Genomic DNA, 15,837 nt, shown 5'->3' with positions numbered 1-15,837 from the left:
GGTGGGACTTGCCTTAAAAGAGATTGCCCTGAGGTTTGTAGCTAGCCCCTAGATAAGCTAAGGTGGAAGCATTTCAAGTGTTTGGCGGAGTGTATAGCTGAAGAACAGTAGTTTAGACAAATAATGGTAGATCAGCTCTTCTGCCTCACACAGAGGCTCTCCAGACTGAGGACCGCCCTCAACCCCAAGTATTGTCTGACCTTTCCCAGAGCAGGGAGAACAGGAAGAAGGCCTCTGAGTAGCTAACATGCAAGTCCCACGTGCACCTGCATTTTTCCCATACGAGAGCTCTTTAGGAACTAATTCAGAGATTACTAACTCCTAGTCACAAACAGTCTTATCAAATCATGGTAAGTGATCTTGTTTCTAGCCCACTACAGATTAAGAGAAACAAACAAGAAGGCCGGGGAGGAGGCTTCAGAATCCAGCAAATTTATTATAGTCAAGTGCTGGCCAGGCAGGAAGGGAAAAAAATAGCACAAAAAGCTGAAAGAGGAAGTCACAGAATACAGCACCTCAAAAGCCCCTGAGGGCACCACTGAACTACCACATAGGACACTAACTGCTGGATATAATGATGAACCTGAGGAAAAGTGATAGTTGGCTCAAGAAAGCAGGAAGGATAGAATTCGTTTTACAAAGAAAACACATTATTCATTCAACAAACAACATTTACTGAGCATCAGTGCATTGTGATAGCTTCTGAAGACATACTAATGAGTAATGACTTTAAGAAATTAATAGTTTAATGCAAGAATCAGGAATAGACAAATTATAACACTGTTTCATAAACACAATGACAGAGGTAAATGGTGCTTACCATAAAAAGCAGGTGAACTTAAGAAACAAGGCTGGAGTTATTCAGCAGAGTCAGCAGAGTGCCATAGCCCAGCTAATAAAGAAGGTCTATGAGGAGGGCTCCTGCTCACTTCTGAGGTCTCATATCTCATCATCCCCTTCCCAATGTACCTTCTTGCCTCTGAGCTTTTGCAAATACTATTCCCCTGCCTAGAACATTTTCCCCTCCCATGCCTTCAGTTGACTAACGCCAATTCATTTTAGGCCTTTGATTAGAAGTCCCCTCCTCCAGTGATTCTTCCTGAGTTTGAGGCAATTATTCCTCCAGAGAGCCCCCCACCTCCCAGCACCTTAAGTATCTCTCATTTATAGTATTTAGTACATTTGGTTGCAATTGTCTGTTTACTTGACTATGTTTTGTACTAGACCAAATGCTCATTGAGGATAGCAAGTGTGACTGTCTTTACAGTTGTATGCCCAGTGTCTAGTATGGTGTCTGGACATAAATATGGGCTATTCAAATACTTGCTGAATTAGCTAATGAATACAGAATACATATATAAGGTCCTCGTATTACCTTGTTTTAGAGGGTGGCCGTTAAATAAGTGAGCTCAGGAGCCAGACCCCAGTGTTTAGATCCCAGCTCTGAATTTACTGTGTAATCTTAGGTAACTTACCTAAACTCTCTGTGCCCAGTTTTTTTATTGGTAAATGGAGATAACAGTAGCCTCTCATGGAATGTTGTAAGAATTAAACAAGACTATGAGTAAAGAGGCTTGGAACAGTGCCTGGCATATAGTACCTCTCAGTAAATGTCAGCTATTATCCTTCCCATCTGGTCTTGTGCTTCCAAAAGTGCATTCTCTCTGTGAAAAGTGGTTCCATTTGGGGAATCCTGCATATACTTTTCCCTTCTGAAAGGCACAGTGCTGAGTAAGAGTCAGCTGTTTAATTTGGTGTCAGCAGTTTTCTGTTTGACAGCCTCTCTCTACCTTCTCCTTGTTAAAATCCTGCAGTACTAGTGTTCCCCAGAACGGTCTATGGGACTGAGTAGGGCATCATTTGTAAAAGAGCATTTTCCTTTCCTTATTTATTTCAGAATAACCCCGGGAGGTGTAAGTTTATTCTCTCATGTTACCGATGAGAAAACTGAGGTTGAGAAGACGGGTGCTACAATCAGTGCCAGAGCTAGGAACTAGTCCAGGTCAGCCAGGCTCATTCTGCACTCTCAGGAGTAAGCTCTTTTCCTCATATCACCCTGTTTGAGAAGCCTATTGCAGAAAATCTTGCTGAAGCCCCAGATCATTTGAGGTCATACTATTCTCTAGCCAAAAACAATTGCTAACAGCAGAAAGGAGGTGTGTGTGTGTGGGAGGTATAGCGTGTGCCCTCACGTATTTGCCCATGCTCACTGAGGAGGAGTAAGTAAATCCATGGAAGCTAAAGTGACTCATCCAAGGCTGGCTCATCAGCTGCCCAGCAAGGTGATCTTTACAGCTGATCCTCAGACAGGGAAACGACCCATTCCCAGCAAAGCCATTTATTTACCAGCCTGTCTCCAGCACATGGAAAGAAGAGCTTGGGCTCCTGTTTCTTCTCTAAGCCAGCCAGTCACGTCTCTTCACCCCTCTGACCGCAGGGAGGACAATACACTGCACTGTCATCCTTCTGCTCCGACTTCTGCCTTCTGATGATGCAAAGTCCATGGTGCTGTAGCAAGTAGGTGCCCAATGTTCACTCAGCAGGATTCCCTGGACTCAGCAATGCCAAGGAATAAGCAGAGGTGGAAGAGTCCCTAAAGCCCTTCACGCAGCCCTGGCCACTTGCCAGCATTGCTGAAATTGCAAAAAACCACTACTGCTTCCTACAATAAGGAACAGGGATTTAAGATAAAGGAGTCTTACAGGGGGAGCCCGGGTGGCTCAGCGGTTTAGTGCTGCCTTCAGTCCAGGGCCTGACTCTGGAGTCCCGGGATCAAGTCTCACACTGGGCTTCCTGCAGGGAAGGAAGCCTCTCTGCCTCTCTCTCTCTCTGTGTCTCATGAGTAAATAAATAAAATCTTAAAAAAAAAAAAAAGAGTCTTACAGTCCCGAATCCAAGCTCTACCACTTACTAATAAGTTCTTCTATCTGTAAAATGGGTATGATAAGAAATAATCTGAGAAATACTGAATAAATATTTAAATGTTATGAGAACCAAATCTGATAATAGGGTTGGGTTTTTTGATAATAGGGTTTTTTTAAACATCACTACAAATATATACTAATGCTGTTCTCTCCCTTGGGTTAAGCACTGGGGACACACACGTGAATCAGACATGGCACTTGTCCTCATTTGCAAAGTCTACTGGGGAAGACTTTGAAAAAAGGTATATGCAGCAAGATGGGTGGTCTCTGGATAATAAAAGTTTTATTACCGCTGCCTTGTGCAGAGGAAAGGCAACTCTAGTTACCAGTGCCCTCCCTCAGATTCAGCCAGCCTCTACCTGCCACTCCCAGGAACTTGTGCCACCTAATGGCACAGAGTGTCTAGCAGTGCCTTTGCATGTCTAGATGTGAGCATGTCTCAGTGAGAGAGAACCTCTATGACTAATCTGACAAGTGCAAGAATAACCCCTTACATTTGTGCAGCATTTTATGGTTTAGAAAGCACTTTAATGCGATTGTTTCCTCACCCTAAGACAACTTAGGATAGATACCATTTACTCTATCAAAAGATTAAAAGACAGAGGTAAATAGGTTGGGTGGTCTGCCCAACCTGCACTGGTGGTGGACCAGAACCAGATCCGGAGCCTTTCCACCTCTATCCTCTATATTTCTCCATGCCCAGCTTCTGTCAATGCCTGCAGGATCAAGCCTCACATAAACCGGGGTTGGCTGACCTGGCTTGAAGCTCAGGATCTGGGTTAAATTTTTATCAAGAGTCTTGGGGAAGAAGTTTCTGGGCTCTTAACTTCCTCATGTTCAAGATATTCTGCATCTACCACCTCCTTAAATCCTCACCACAACCTGAGACAGCCCCCCTAGGGCCAGCATGGGCAGACCACATCCTCTGCAGACGCAGTCAGGTTTACTTCTTGTATTTGTTTTTAGGCAGAGGATTGGGGCAAAAGGGAGACTCCCTGTGAGGGGTCACCATGAGACCATCCCCAGGGAGGGCAAGGCCCTTAATCTCCTTTCTCTCCAAATCCTGGAGAGAAACCCTTGAAACCCTGTCCAAGCCTCCTCTTCCAAGAAGTCCTTTCCTCCCAGCTCTGCCCTGGAACCTGTCATGCTGATTATGTGTACCCATTTACCAGTTACTTATTTATTGTTCAACAACACCTCTTTTTTTTTTAATTTATTTTTTATTGGTGTTCAGTTTACTAACATACAGAATAACCCCCAGTGCCCGTCACCCATTCACTCCCACCCCCCGCCCTCCTCCCCTTCTACCACCCCTAGTTCGTTTCCCAGAGTTAGCAGTCTTTACGTTCTGTCTCCCTTTCTGATATTTCCCACACATTTCTTCTCCCTTCCCTTATATTCCCTTTCACTATTATTTATATTCCCCAAATGAATGAGAACATATAATGTTTGTCCTTCTCCGACTGACTTACTTCACTCAGCAACAACACCTCTTATAATACTTTCTTGCATTAAAATTTCCCTCTGACCCCGCATCTAGATCCTAGGCTCCTCATGGATGATAGTTAACTAGTTTATAACATTTTCTGTATGTATTTCATACAGCATCACTTCACTATTTTTTTAAAGACTTTATTTACTCATTCATGAGAGAGAGAGAGAGAGAGAGAGAGAAGAGAGGCAGAGACACAGGCAGAGGGAGAAGCAGGCTCCATGTAGGGAGCCTGATGTGGGACTCGATCCCAGGACTCCAGGATCACGCCCTGGGCCGAAGGCAGACACTAAACCACTGAGCCACCCAGGGATCCCACACTTCATTCGGTATTTTATGTAGCTTCAGCAATGAACACACAAGAGCTTTCAACCACACACCTGTCCATGAGCACACAACCACTGAGTACCTTGGAACAGTAAGTGCTATGAGAGTCACACATGTACAGGGTCTGATGGCAGCAAACATGGGACACATCTGTGGCTTTGAGAGGAAATCACCCAGAAGAACTGTCTTGAGGATGGAGGGATCTTGCCCAGTGGAAAGGGGAAGAAGGGCTTTCTAAGAAAGAAAGTGGTACAAAGACCAGAGGGTGAGGACTGCACTACCTGTCCATATTCAAGAAACTGAGTCTCTCAGTGAGCCTAGGAAGCTGTGGGCAGAGGTGAGGTCATCCAGGGAGGCAGAAGCCTAAGTCTGAGAGAGGTTTGGATTCTATCCTGAAAGCTATGGGCACACAACGGTTTGTTAAGGAATTAAGCAACATAGTGAACAAGAACAACAGATCAGGAGATGAGAGAGCTGGATTTAAAAATGACTCATTCACTAACTTGGAATACATTTCAATCTCTCTGTGCCACAGACTCCCTATTTTTCAAGTTGAAGAGTTTTTCTATACCAATGGTTCTTAAACTTTAGTGGGAACAAAATCACCTGTTTACTTATAAAAAGTGTTGATTCTTGGTCCCCCATCTCAACAATGTTCAGTAGGCAGGGCCTGGGAATGTACCAAACCAGCACCAAACTAGGTGGTCTCTGAGGGTCCCTCCTACTCTAATGTTCTTATGATGAACACAAGAAAGATGCATGGCTAGTCAAATCCATCCCACCTCTACCTGCCTTGTCCTGCTCCTGAGCAGCCAGGAATGTCTAGGCATCAGAACAGGCAGGAAAAAAAGACCAGGGATCTGAGTGGATAGATATACAAATGGCCAAAAGGCACATGAAAATATGGGGAATGTCATTAGCCATCAGGGAAATGCAAGTCAAAACCACAACAAGAAACAACTTCATATCCACCAGGATGGCCAAAGATGGCAATAAAAAGAGCTGCTGAGGATGCAGAAAAAGTGGACCCCTCATACACAGCTGGTAGGAATATGCAAATCTATAGAAACAAAGATCAGTGGCTGTTGAAAGTTAGGGGGAGTTGAGAGCAAATGGGGAATGGAGTTTTGAAAATACTCTAAAACTGACTGTGGTGATGGATGCGCAACTCTTGTGAATATATTATAAATCACTAACTTACACACTTTAAAAAATATATATTTATTTATTTGAGAGAGAGAGCATGTACACACATACATGAGTATGAGTGGGGGGAGGAGCAGAGGAAGAGAGAGAATCTTAAGCAAACTCCTCACTGAGTGCAGAGCCTGACACAGGGCAGGATCCCAGGATCTGGAGATCATGACCTGAGCCAAAATCCCAAAATCAAGAGTCGGACACTTAACCACCAACGTGCCTGACTTACACACTTTAAGTGACTGAACTATGCACTATGAATTAAATCTCAACAAAGTTACTGTATTTAAAAAAATTATAGATCCCTGGGTGGCTCAGCAGATTAGTGCCTGCCTTCAGCTCAGAGCGTGATCCTGGAGTCCCGGGATTGAGTCCCACATTGGGCTCCTTGCATGGAGCCTGCTTCTCCCTCTGCCTGTGTCTCTGCCTCTGTGTGTGTGTGTGTGTGTGTGTGTGTGTCTCATGAATGAGTAAATAAAATCTTTAAAAATAAATGTATATAAGGAGGTGAGCACACTGCCTGGCATGCAGCAGGCACTCAATAATGGTAATATATTTATTGTTGTGCCCTTTCCTCTTCCTGATGTACCACTCTCATTCTGGCCAGAATCACCTCTCACATTAGCACTGTAGAGTATGCTAGACTCATTGCAGGGAGCCCATTTCATACTCAGTAGGGGGCCATAGGTTGAGTCTTGATGCCTATTACCCCAGGACTAAAATTCTTTCTTCAATACTCAGATAAATAAATATGTAACTCTTGGGGAAGAAAATAACAGCTTCCATTTATTGAGCACTTACTTATTATGTGCCAGGTTCTGTGCAAGGAACTTTACAACTGTTTTCCTCCCAAGAACCAGACACACTAGGTTGTTATAATTTCTATTTAATTTATAAGGAAATTACATAGACTTACATGACTTACAGAGTTATGTAGCTTGTTTCAGATCACTAATACTCAATAACTGAGCTGCTCTGTTTAACTCCAAGGCTTGTACTCTTTTCTCTATGTGATTACATGACTTCATTATGCCTTTTCTTTACGTGTTATCCATCCTTTATAACTACTGTAAGTAGTTTGATTTTCACTGATCTCCCTTTCCTCTATGCATTCCAGTAATACCTAGTCTACATCATGTTAGTTAACATTCTCTTTTACATAGTCTTATATGTTCGCAGATTGCCTCGTGTATATTCTTGAACATGGCAGGTGCTCGATAAATACTTCCTTAGGGAGTGGATGGTAAGCTTGTCTCCCCAAGCAGAGAACGAGTTCTTGAAGGATAGACACTGTGTCTTATAGATCTTTTTATCCTACATAGAGAGAATGCACTCATGGCCATCTAGGCTGGCCTATGGATGGAAGATAAGACCCCACTTGAAAATGGTCCTGACAGACACTATGTTCTCTGCCTATGGACTAGAAAATTTTTTATCTTAAGAACAGGACTCTGCTAGGGCACCGGGGTGGCTCAGTGGTTGAGCATCTGCCTTTGGCTCAGGTCGTGATCCCAGGGTCCTGGGAATGAATCTTGCATCAGGCTCCCTGCAGGGAGCCTGCTTCTCCCTCTGCCTATGTCTCTGCCTTTCTCTCTGGTCTCTCATGAATAAATAAATAAAATCTTAAAAACAAAAAACAGGTCTCTGCTATCTCTTTATTGCCTTCTAGGAGGAGCTCAGAAAAGGTATGAAGAATTAAAGGGAAGACTGGGTCAGCACTTACTCTGCTGAAGGCACACATCAAGGGCAGCCTTCTCCTAAAAACCTCAAGCTCATCTTTTCTCATCCCCATGAAAGGGAAGTGGGGAGAGTAGGAAGGTTGGCCTGAAACTTTAAGAAGACGGGCTATGGGGGATCCCTGGGTGGCGCAGCGGTTTGGCGCCTGCCTTTGGCCCAGGGCGCGATCCTGGAGACCCGGGATCGAATCCCACGTCGGGCTCCCGGTGCATGGAGCCTGCTTCTCCCTCTGCCTGTGTCTCTGCCTCTCTCTCTCTCTCTCTCTGTGACTATCATAAATAAATAAATAAAATTAAAAAAAAAAAAAAAAAGAAGAAGACGGGCTATGGACCCTGCCTGTGGTACTAGACAGTGTAGCATCCTCTCTGGTCCAGGACCCCCCCCCTCCGCCTGGCTCCCCACCTTTTTAAAAAAGATCTTATTTTTTAGGTAATCTCTATGCCCAAAGTAGGGCTTGAACTTACAACCCTGAGATCAAGAGTTACACATTCCACCAACTGAGCCAGCCAGGTGCCCCCCAGGACTCCTTCTTCATTAACCACAGACCCAGGTAGAGCTTTCCCATAGCCCACGTGTCATCTTCATATCATCAAACTCAAAGTGTGGCACAAACTCTTAAGAATGTGTTACTCTTCTGTCTGTAGACCCATCAACACTGTTTGATCCTCCCCTTCTTCCCATCTAACTCTCACAACAGTAACATGTCACAGCAATTTAGAATCCTTCTGAGGTGACCTATCGTACTTTGAGCTTAACTTCTCCCCATGGCCCCCTCTTTGCCCCCATCCCAACCAAAGCATCCCATCTTTCAGCTCCAGGGATCCTTCAGGTAGGGTTGGCAACAAGAGGAAGAGTCTGCCCTCTGCCTTTCAGCCAGTTATGCTACTTGGTTGGCCAAACTCAGTCCCTCTGTGCTCCCCATCTCTACACCTGCTTGCCTCTTCTCTGCCTTTTCTTCAAAATGTTAAAAACTCGCAATAAAAAACAAATACAAAATGCTGTAATTAATAGCCAATTCCAAGCCAACCCAGCATCTCTACTAATAAACCTCAACACTTGCAAAAAGAACAATAAATTCTGCCTCTCTCTGGTTCTGAGGTGGTCTCTTTTATATCCAGTCCGTGTGTGTGTATGTATGTGGGTAAGTGTGTCTACATATATATTTATTTTCCTTTATTTCCCATCCAGGGAGGGGCAGAATAATGAACTGCGTGCGTCAGGGAAGATGAATCTGAGATACTAGGGAGCAGTGCAGTAAAAAGATTAAAGTGTTATTATTGTTGTTTTTTTTTCCCCCATGGTCCATTGTGACAGCTCGACCGTCATCTGTAAAAAATGTCTCAGCGAGAGATAATCATCGGAAACTCAATAAAGCGTCAGGGGGAGCCTCAGCCCCCATCAATCACTGGGTGCCTGGAAAATTTCAGCCCTCTGTCTCCCTTCCCGCTATCCATATAAATGTCTCTAATATATTTTGTGTGGTGTGTGGGACCCATCCCTGATTTGGAACTTTTGATGAAAAAATATTTATACACAAAATATGTAAATCAGTTGAAAATCACAGGACTAGTTCTTTGCCACCCCATCCCACTTTTCCTTGTTTTTCTAAATGTATCAAATTTATTCTTTTTAATAAAACATGTCAACTAGTCTATTTCCCTCTCCTAGTCAAACACATATAAATGTGCTTGCTTGCTTGCTTATTTTATTTATTTATTTATTTATTTGGCTAAAAGGAGGGAAACAATTAACCTAACTGGCTGATACACTTCATCTTGAAGTTGGCTAACAGGCGTGATGGATTGACAGTGCACTGTCCATCCTGGTGACTTTACAGTGGCTGGCATTGCCAAGAAATGAGACGTAGAACCACTGGCCTTAGAGGGGCGACAAGGCTATGACAATGATGAGGAAGAGGCATGGACATTATTAAAAATAATAACTTGCCCCAACAGCTCTGAGCTGGCAGATTCCCAAGGCTTCCAAGATTCTGGACAAGCAGAGGCTCTGGGCTAGGTGTGGAGCACATACAGGCTGCTATGGTTGCTGGGTTCTGTGTAAGAGCAGGAGACAATTCTGCTGGCATTAGGCTATATGCCCCTGCCTCAGTTTCCTCTAGTGCCTGCATCACAGAGCTGCTGTGGGCACACAGTATCAGTCAGTGTTACCCTGCTGCTGGAGTGGTCTTATCATCACCATTTTATTACCACTTCCTCTGCCTCCCTACCCTGGAAGGGATCTGTACCTGTGGTACCCTCTCCTCACCTTCAGAGCTCCTCCTGTCTAAAGGACAAAGTCCAAGCATCTTGTTCTGGCCCCAGTGTACTAAAACTGCATCTTTACTGTTCATTACTCTTCAAAATAAATCTGCTATGCGGATGCTTCACCTGAACACATTCACTTAACAGCCTGAAACACATTTTTCTGTTTCCTGGTGTTTTGGGATATAACACACCCCTTCACAAGTAACTGTACCCACCTACAGGCCTTCCATAAAAATTTCTTATACTCTGGGGCTCAGATACCATTTTAATTCCTTTTATTTTTTTATTTTTTTTTTTTATTTATGATAGTCACACACAGAGAGAGAGAGGCAGAGACATAGGCAGAGGGAGAAGAAGGCTCCATGCACCGGGAGCCCAACGTGGGATTCGATCCCGGGTCTCCAGGATCGCGCCCTGGGCCAAAGGCAGGCGCCAAACCGCTGCGCCACCCAGGGATCCCCCATTTTAATTCCTTGATTGCTTCAAACAAAGATTCTCTTTTCTGAGCTCTGATAATCCTTGTTATCTGTATCTCTGACTGAATACCTGTCAAAGTCTTCAATCTTTATTATTAATTACTTTTCTTGCTAGTACCCCCAAACATTTGCATGATGCCTTGTATTTTCAAGTGCTTTCATAAGTACTTCAGTGTGATCTTTATAATAAGCCAATGGTGTAGGAAATAATTTTCCCTACAAATGAAAAAATCAAGTCTCAGGGAAATAAAGAGAAATGCCCAAAGTCATTTGGCTCTCTATAGACAACAGTTTGCTATTACTGAAAAGCATGTAGAAGGCCATGTCAAAGAGTCTGAATAAAATTTCACAGGAGTATGATGATAAGGATAAAGAGGATGATATAAAAACAGAAATTTACATTAGTGGAATTCCTTCTATTCTGGGTTTTAGGCTAGGGACAATATATTATCTGACTCTTCTGATAACCTTTATCCTATAGATAAGAAGACAGAGCATCTGTGAGATGCAGAAAATTGCTGCAGGTATCATAGCTATTATGTGTTCTATACTACCCATAATACCATGGCATAAGTACACAGCCTAACTAGGGGTGAAGCTTAAAGTGGCAAAATAAGGTATCTTCCAAGGAGAAGGCCCAGATGAGTTTTAAAAGCAGTTCAAGGGGATCCCTGGGTGGCTCGGTGGTTTGGCGGTTTGCCTTCGGCCTGGAGCATGGTCCTGGAGTCTAGGGATCGGGTCCCGCATCGGGCTCCTGGCATGGAGCCTGCTTCGCCCTGCCTGTGTCTCTGCCTCTCTCTCTGTGTCTCTCGTGAATGGATAAATAAAATCTTTGGAAAAGGAAAAAAAATAAATAAATAAAAGCAGTTCAAGCCCAAGGCCTGAACTAAAATTTGTAGTCTAGATCACACTACTCAAAGACTGGAGAGCTGTGAAAAATGCAAAATCTCAGTTCCCGCTCCAGGGCCACTGAATCATAATCTCTGGGAGTGTGGCCCAGGAATCCATGTTTTAACAAGCCCTCTAGGTGACTCTTAGGTCCTTGGGAGCATAATTATTTCCATTGCTATGCTCTCCAAGGGCATATATTCTCTCTGCTGTCCCTAGGTAGGGCTGGGCACATGGTGGGTGTTGGGTGGTTAACTTATACTGAATAGATGAGCCAGGATGAGACCATTCCCTGGCACGTCCTGGGGAAGGGGGGAAATATTATAGAGAGCCATTCCATTACCGCCAGTGGGAACTCCTAGCCATCTCCTGAAATCCAGGGCACTTGTCCACTGGTTTGTGATGCGCCAGCTTGCACCGTCCTGTCCCCCATCTGAAGACACAGAGATGGGGAGGTCAGCTGGAGCAGGCCAGGACCTGCAGCCTCTGGAGCTGTGGGAGGGGGACCGCCCAGGCTGTTGGGGTTGGCCTTGGAAGGTACAGCCTGTCAAATCAGGCCCTCTACCCCCGGAAGGGTCCTATGCCAACACAGCTTCTATAGGACTCATCTTTATTCAGCCACCACTTGGAGCTGAGAAGAGAAGCTGATTTATATCCTGTTCTGGCCATGTTTCTGCCGTGTTTTATTGTTTTAATTGTACATACGAGAGGCGCTTAGAGTGCTCGCTTGCATTTCTGACAGCCCCAGACACCCAATGTTTATAACAGTTACTTACAAGCAGCCTGCAGCATCCCTGGCTGGATGACTTGTTTACTGTTACCATTAATTTACTGCCTCCTCCACCTGAGGATTGGGACCCACCACCCATCAGCCAGCCACAAGTGGAACTCTCTGGGAGTGGGCATGGATGGCGATCAAGGTACTGAATGGAATGTGGTCAAGATCAGGGAATGAATTAGTAGAGAAACAGCAGTAATCTCCATGCTCCCCTCCACATGTCTCCCCTCTATGTGCCTTTGCTCAAGCTGTGGTTCCCCTGATTAGAATATATTTTTTCACTTTCTTTCCGTCCTCCAGAGCCCAGCTCAAATCCCACTTGTAAATACATTACTTGTTCTGATGGTGAGCCTAAAGCTTCTACAACCTTAAAAATCACATGGCTGACATGGGCCTTGGAGGCCACATTATTCAATGACCCAGGGCAAGAATTCCCTGTTCAGAATCCCTGATGGGCAAACATCCAGTCTCTGTCAATGCCCCTTGAGTGATGAATTGCTCAGTATCTCCAAGGCAGCTTTACAGGGAGTCAAAACCCACCTCAGTAGAGAAATTCTTCATCAGGTATCGCTATCCTTCACACTCTGCTTTACTTATCTCCAGTCATTCTAACAACCCTGTAAGATGGCTGTTGTTATTCCTATGTTGCAGAAGAGAAAACGGAAATTCTAGAACCTTAAGCGTCTTGCTCAAGATCACACAGCTAGTAAGTTACAGAACTTTGACGAATAGAGCTTAGATAGCTGCCTGGCACTAAAGTCTCTTCTTTCTCCACAACACCATTATGCTTTTGAAGATGCCACTTTTGAGGGCTGAAGAGAATGGACAGAACAGTCAGGCCAACATGGTTTCTATGCCAAACACTCCTGCATCACTTGCACCAGCAGACCTGCTCTCTGCCTAAAAACACCAACCCTGACAAGGATGGGAAATATTGTAATGTGCCCGACTAACCAGGCTTCTTGCTAAGGAGCAATGGCCATATGTAAAACAGAAGGGTTTCAATAGAAATGGGGCAGCTGATGACAAAATCTCAGAAAGGAGGTCACAGTAGTTTCCTTCCTTCCTAGACCATGCCTGTTCTGAGCAGAACAGATAAAGAGCCTCTCTCAGAGAAAACAAAGCAACTTCTCTGATACCTTTGGTAACCTTGTTTGGATCCTCTTTTCCTTTTTACACCTTAGATGCTATACCCTGAGTAAGGAGCTTTTCCCCTCACCTCTTACCTTCACTTTTTTCCCTGACAACTTTAGTCACATGCACTGCAGTCACTACCAAGCAAATGCTGGTGACTCCTAAATCCCTATCTCCTGCCAGACTTCTCCTTTGAACTTCAGACCCACACATCCACTGTTCACCCAAATCAGAAATCTGGATGTCACCATGGATGCCTCCTTTTCCATCAACTTCCACATTCTGCTAAGAACTCAACCTCTTAGTAATTTTTTTTAATGTCTACTTTCTTCATTCCCAAAGATCACTTTTACAAATCTGCAGAAATTATAAGTGCACTTTAGGGGAGAGGAGCATAGCTTCCTAGCCAATTCTCAAAGAGGTCCATCATCCCCTAAAGGTCAAGAGCCATTGCTAATCTCTCCCCTCCAATTCATCCCGACTCTGTCAGAATGATCCATATAAAATGCAAATGTAAACCAAGCATCCCCTTGCTTAAAATCCTTTAATGACCTTCAGAAAACAGTGTGAGCACCCTAGAACTGTCCTACAATGTTCTTCTCCTGTGGAACCCTGCCTCCCTTTCTAGTCTCATTTTTTGCTATTCTCCTCAGCACTATGGCAGATGAGTCCACTGGCTGTCATCCACCCACTTCATGTCTCTGCATGTGATGCTCCTTTTACCTAGAAGATCCACCCCTCTTAGTCTGCCTGGCACACTCTCACTCATCCTTAAGACCCAATTCAAAGTCACTTACGCTATGACACTTCCTAGACAGCAGCCTGCCCTTAGGTAGAGCTCATCACTGCCTATGTCAGTGCTATCTACATTTTTTGTACATCTACCTTTGAATTCATCACTCTGTACTGTGGTGCCTGTGCATAGGTCTGTCTTCTCACTTGGAACACTGTTAGGGGGCTAGACCATGTATATTCATTTCTACATTCCCAGCATCTGGCAAAGTGCCGGACACTCAGTAAATGCATGCTGCATTATAAAGAAATAAAACTAATAAGCAATTACAACTATAGATCACTTTACGATTCACACATCATATATTTTATCTCTTGATGTTCACAATACTGATAAGGTAGAAAAGGGAAAAATTACTGGGGTTTAGGGAGGTCCTGCCAAGGTCACGAACTACAACTCAACACCCTCCTTTCAGTACTGAGCACAGTACAAGGCCCACAGAAATATTTTAAATTTAGTATATTTGATGGACCTAGCACAGATTCTGTTCCAGTAGTGAAGGACTGTCTAATGGAGCCTGTGACTTTCCTCTGAATTTGCCTAAACACACTCTTGTTTTTTCTATCTTCCTCACACATCCTGTAAATCAGGTAGCCTCCTGTGAAAAAGTCCATCCAATCCAAAGGAAAGAGAACCACAAGATTCTTTTTTCTGTATACTTCACCAATGAGAATGACCCAGAGTGAGATATAGTAGGCAATAAATAGTGGTTGAATGGATGAAAGAATGAGGCATCTTTACATTAAAAAAAGAAAAATCTGGTTAAGAAGGAGTAAAGGCTTGGTAAGGAGAGAGGAGAGCCCTGGGATGATCCTAAAGGACTGTCACTTTTCTGGGCCTTGAGCACATGAACTTGGGAGGGTAGAGCACATTCAAACTGATATGCCAGGGAAAACTGGATAAGCTGCTGGAGACTGTGGCAGGCAATGTAGTCTGGAATTTAACAAACAGCAACAACAAAAAGATGCAGAGAAAGGTACATCCTGCAAGCTGCAGAAGAGTGAGTTCATCAGTGATTCTGAAGAGAATCTAGAATGTATTTTTTTTTAATGGTTCTTAAGCACTTCAATAATTATTAAGTATCAGTATGGGCTCCCTAAGGACAAGACCAAACCATGCCAGAATAACTTAGTATCTTTTGGGGAAACAGTTATTGGGCAAAAAAACTATGACAAATGCTAAACACATTATTATTTTATCAAGAAACCTAAGAAAATCTCTTAAAAGTCTGTGGACAACATGAGAAATGGAAGCTAGAAAAAAATGAGGTTTGGTGGATACAGTTGTGTACGTTGAGTAACGCTTCAAAACTGTCATGAGGATCCCTGGGTGGTGCAGCGGTTTAGCGCCTGCCTTTGGCCCAGGGCGCGATCCTGGAGACCCGGGATCGAATCCCACATCGGGCTCCCGGTGCATGGAGCCTGCTTCTCCCTCTCCCTATGTCTCTGCCTCTCTCTCTGTCTGTCTCTCTCTCTCTCTGTGACTATCATAAATAAATTAAAAAAAAATTTAAAAATAAAAAAAAAAAGCTGTCATGATTACGTGCTCCAAGGCTCTGTAAGAAATTCAGTCCTTATAAACATTTAAACGAAAGACTAGCACTGATGGCAGGGATCTTGCCTAACTCACCAATCCCTGCTAGATAGGAATGTTATCAGTAAATAAAAGAGTTCAAAGAAAGCCTACTCACTAAATCTATGGATCATACAAAATAAGAAGAGACATTTAATATTTTTATCTTTATGTCATAAGGAATATAATAGCCTTTTTCAATATTTTTGTTGTCTATCTACCTACCTATCCATCTAGAATGTAGGCTGGCTAGTG

The 15,837-nt window shown here is 43.8% G+C and overlaps 1 protein-coding gene across 4 annotated transcripts in view; it reads right to left on the bottom strand.

Annotated features, from left to right (window-relative positions):
- The window catches only part of CLPB (caseinolytic mitochondrial matrix peptidase chaperone subunit B), a 144,656-nt gene that overhangs the window by 75,032 nt on the left and 53,787 nt on the right, over positions 1-15,837 (bottom strand). For 3 of the 4 annotated variants that reach the window (XM_038568761.1, XM_038568759.1, XM_038568757.1), the window contains exon 5: positions 11,649-11,738. The exons of the other annotated variant lie outside the window; for it this stretch is intronic. In XM_038568761.1, the coding sequence (XP_038424689.1) occupies positions 11,649-11,738 (90 nt within the window). The remainder of the gene's footprint in view (positions 1-11,648; positions 11,739-15,837) is intronic. 4 annotated transcript variants of the gene reach the window in all.

This window comes from Canis lupus, chromosome 21, assembly GCF_011100685.1.
Source record: "Canis lupus familiaris isolate Mischka breed German Shepherd chromosome 21, alternate assembly UU_Cfam_GSD_1.0, whole genome shotgun sequence".
Classification (NCBI taxonomy): domain Eukaryota; kingdom Metazoa; phylum Chordata; class Mammalia; order Carnivora; family Canidae; genus Canis; species Canis lupus.
The sequence above is the reverse complement of the archived record's forward strand: the minus strand, read 5'-3'. Positions and strand labels throughout refer to the sequence as shown.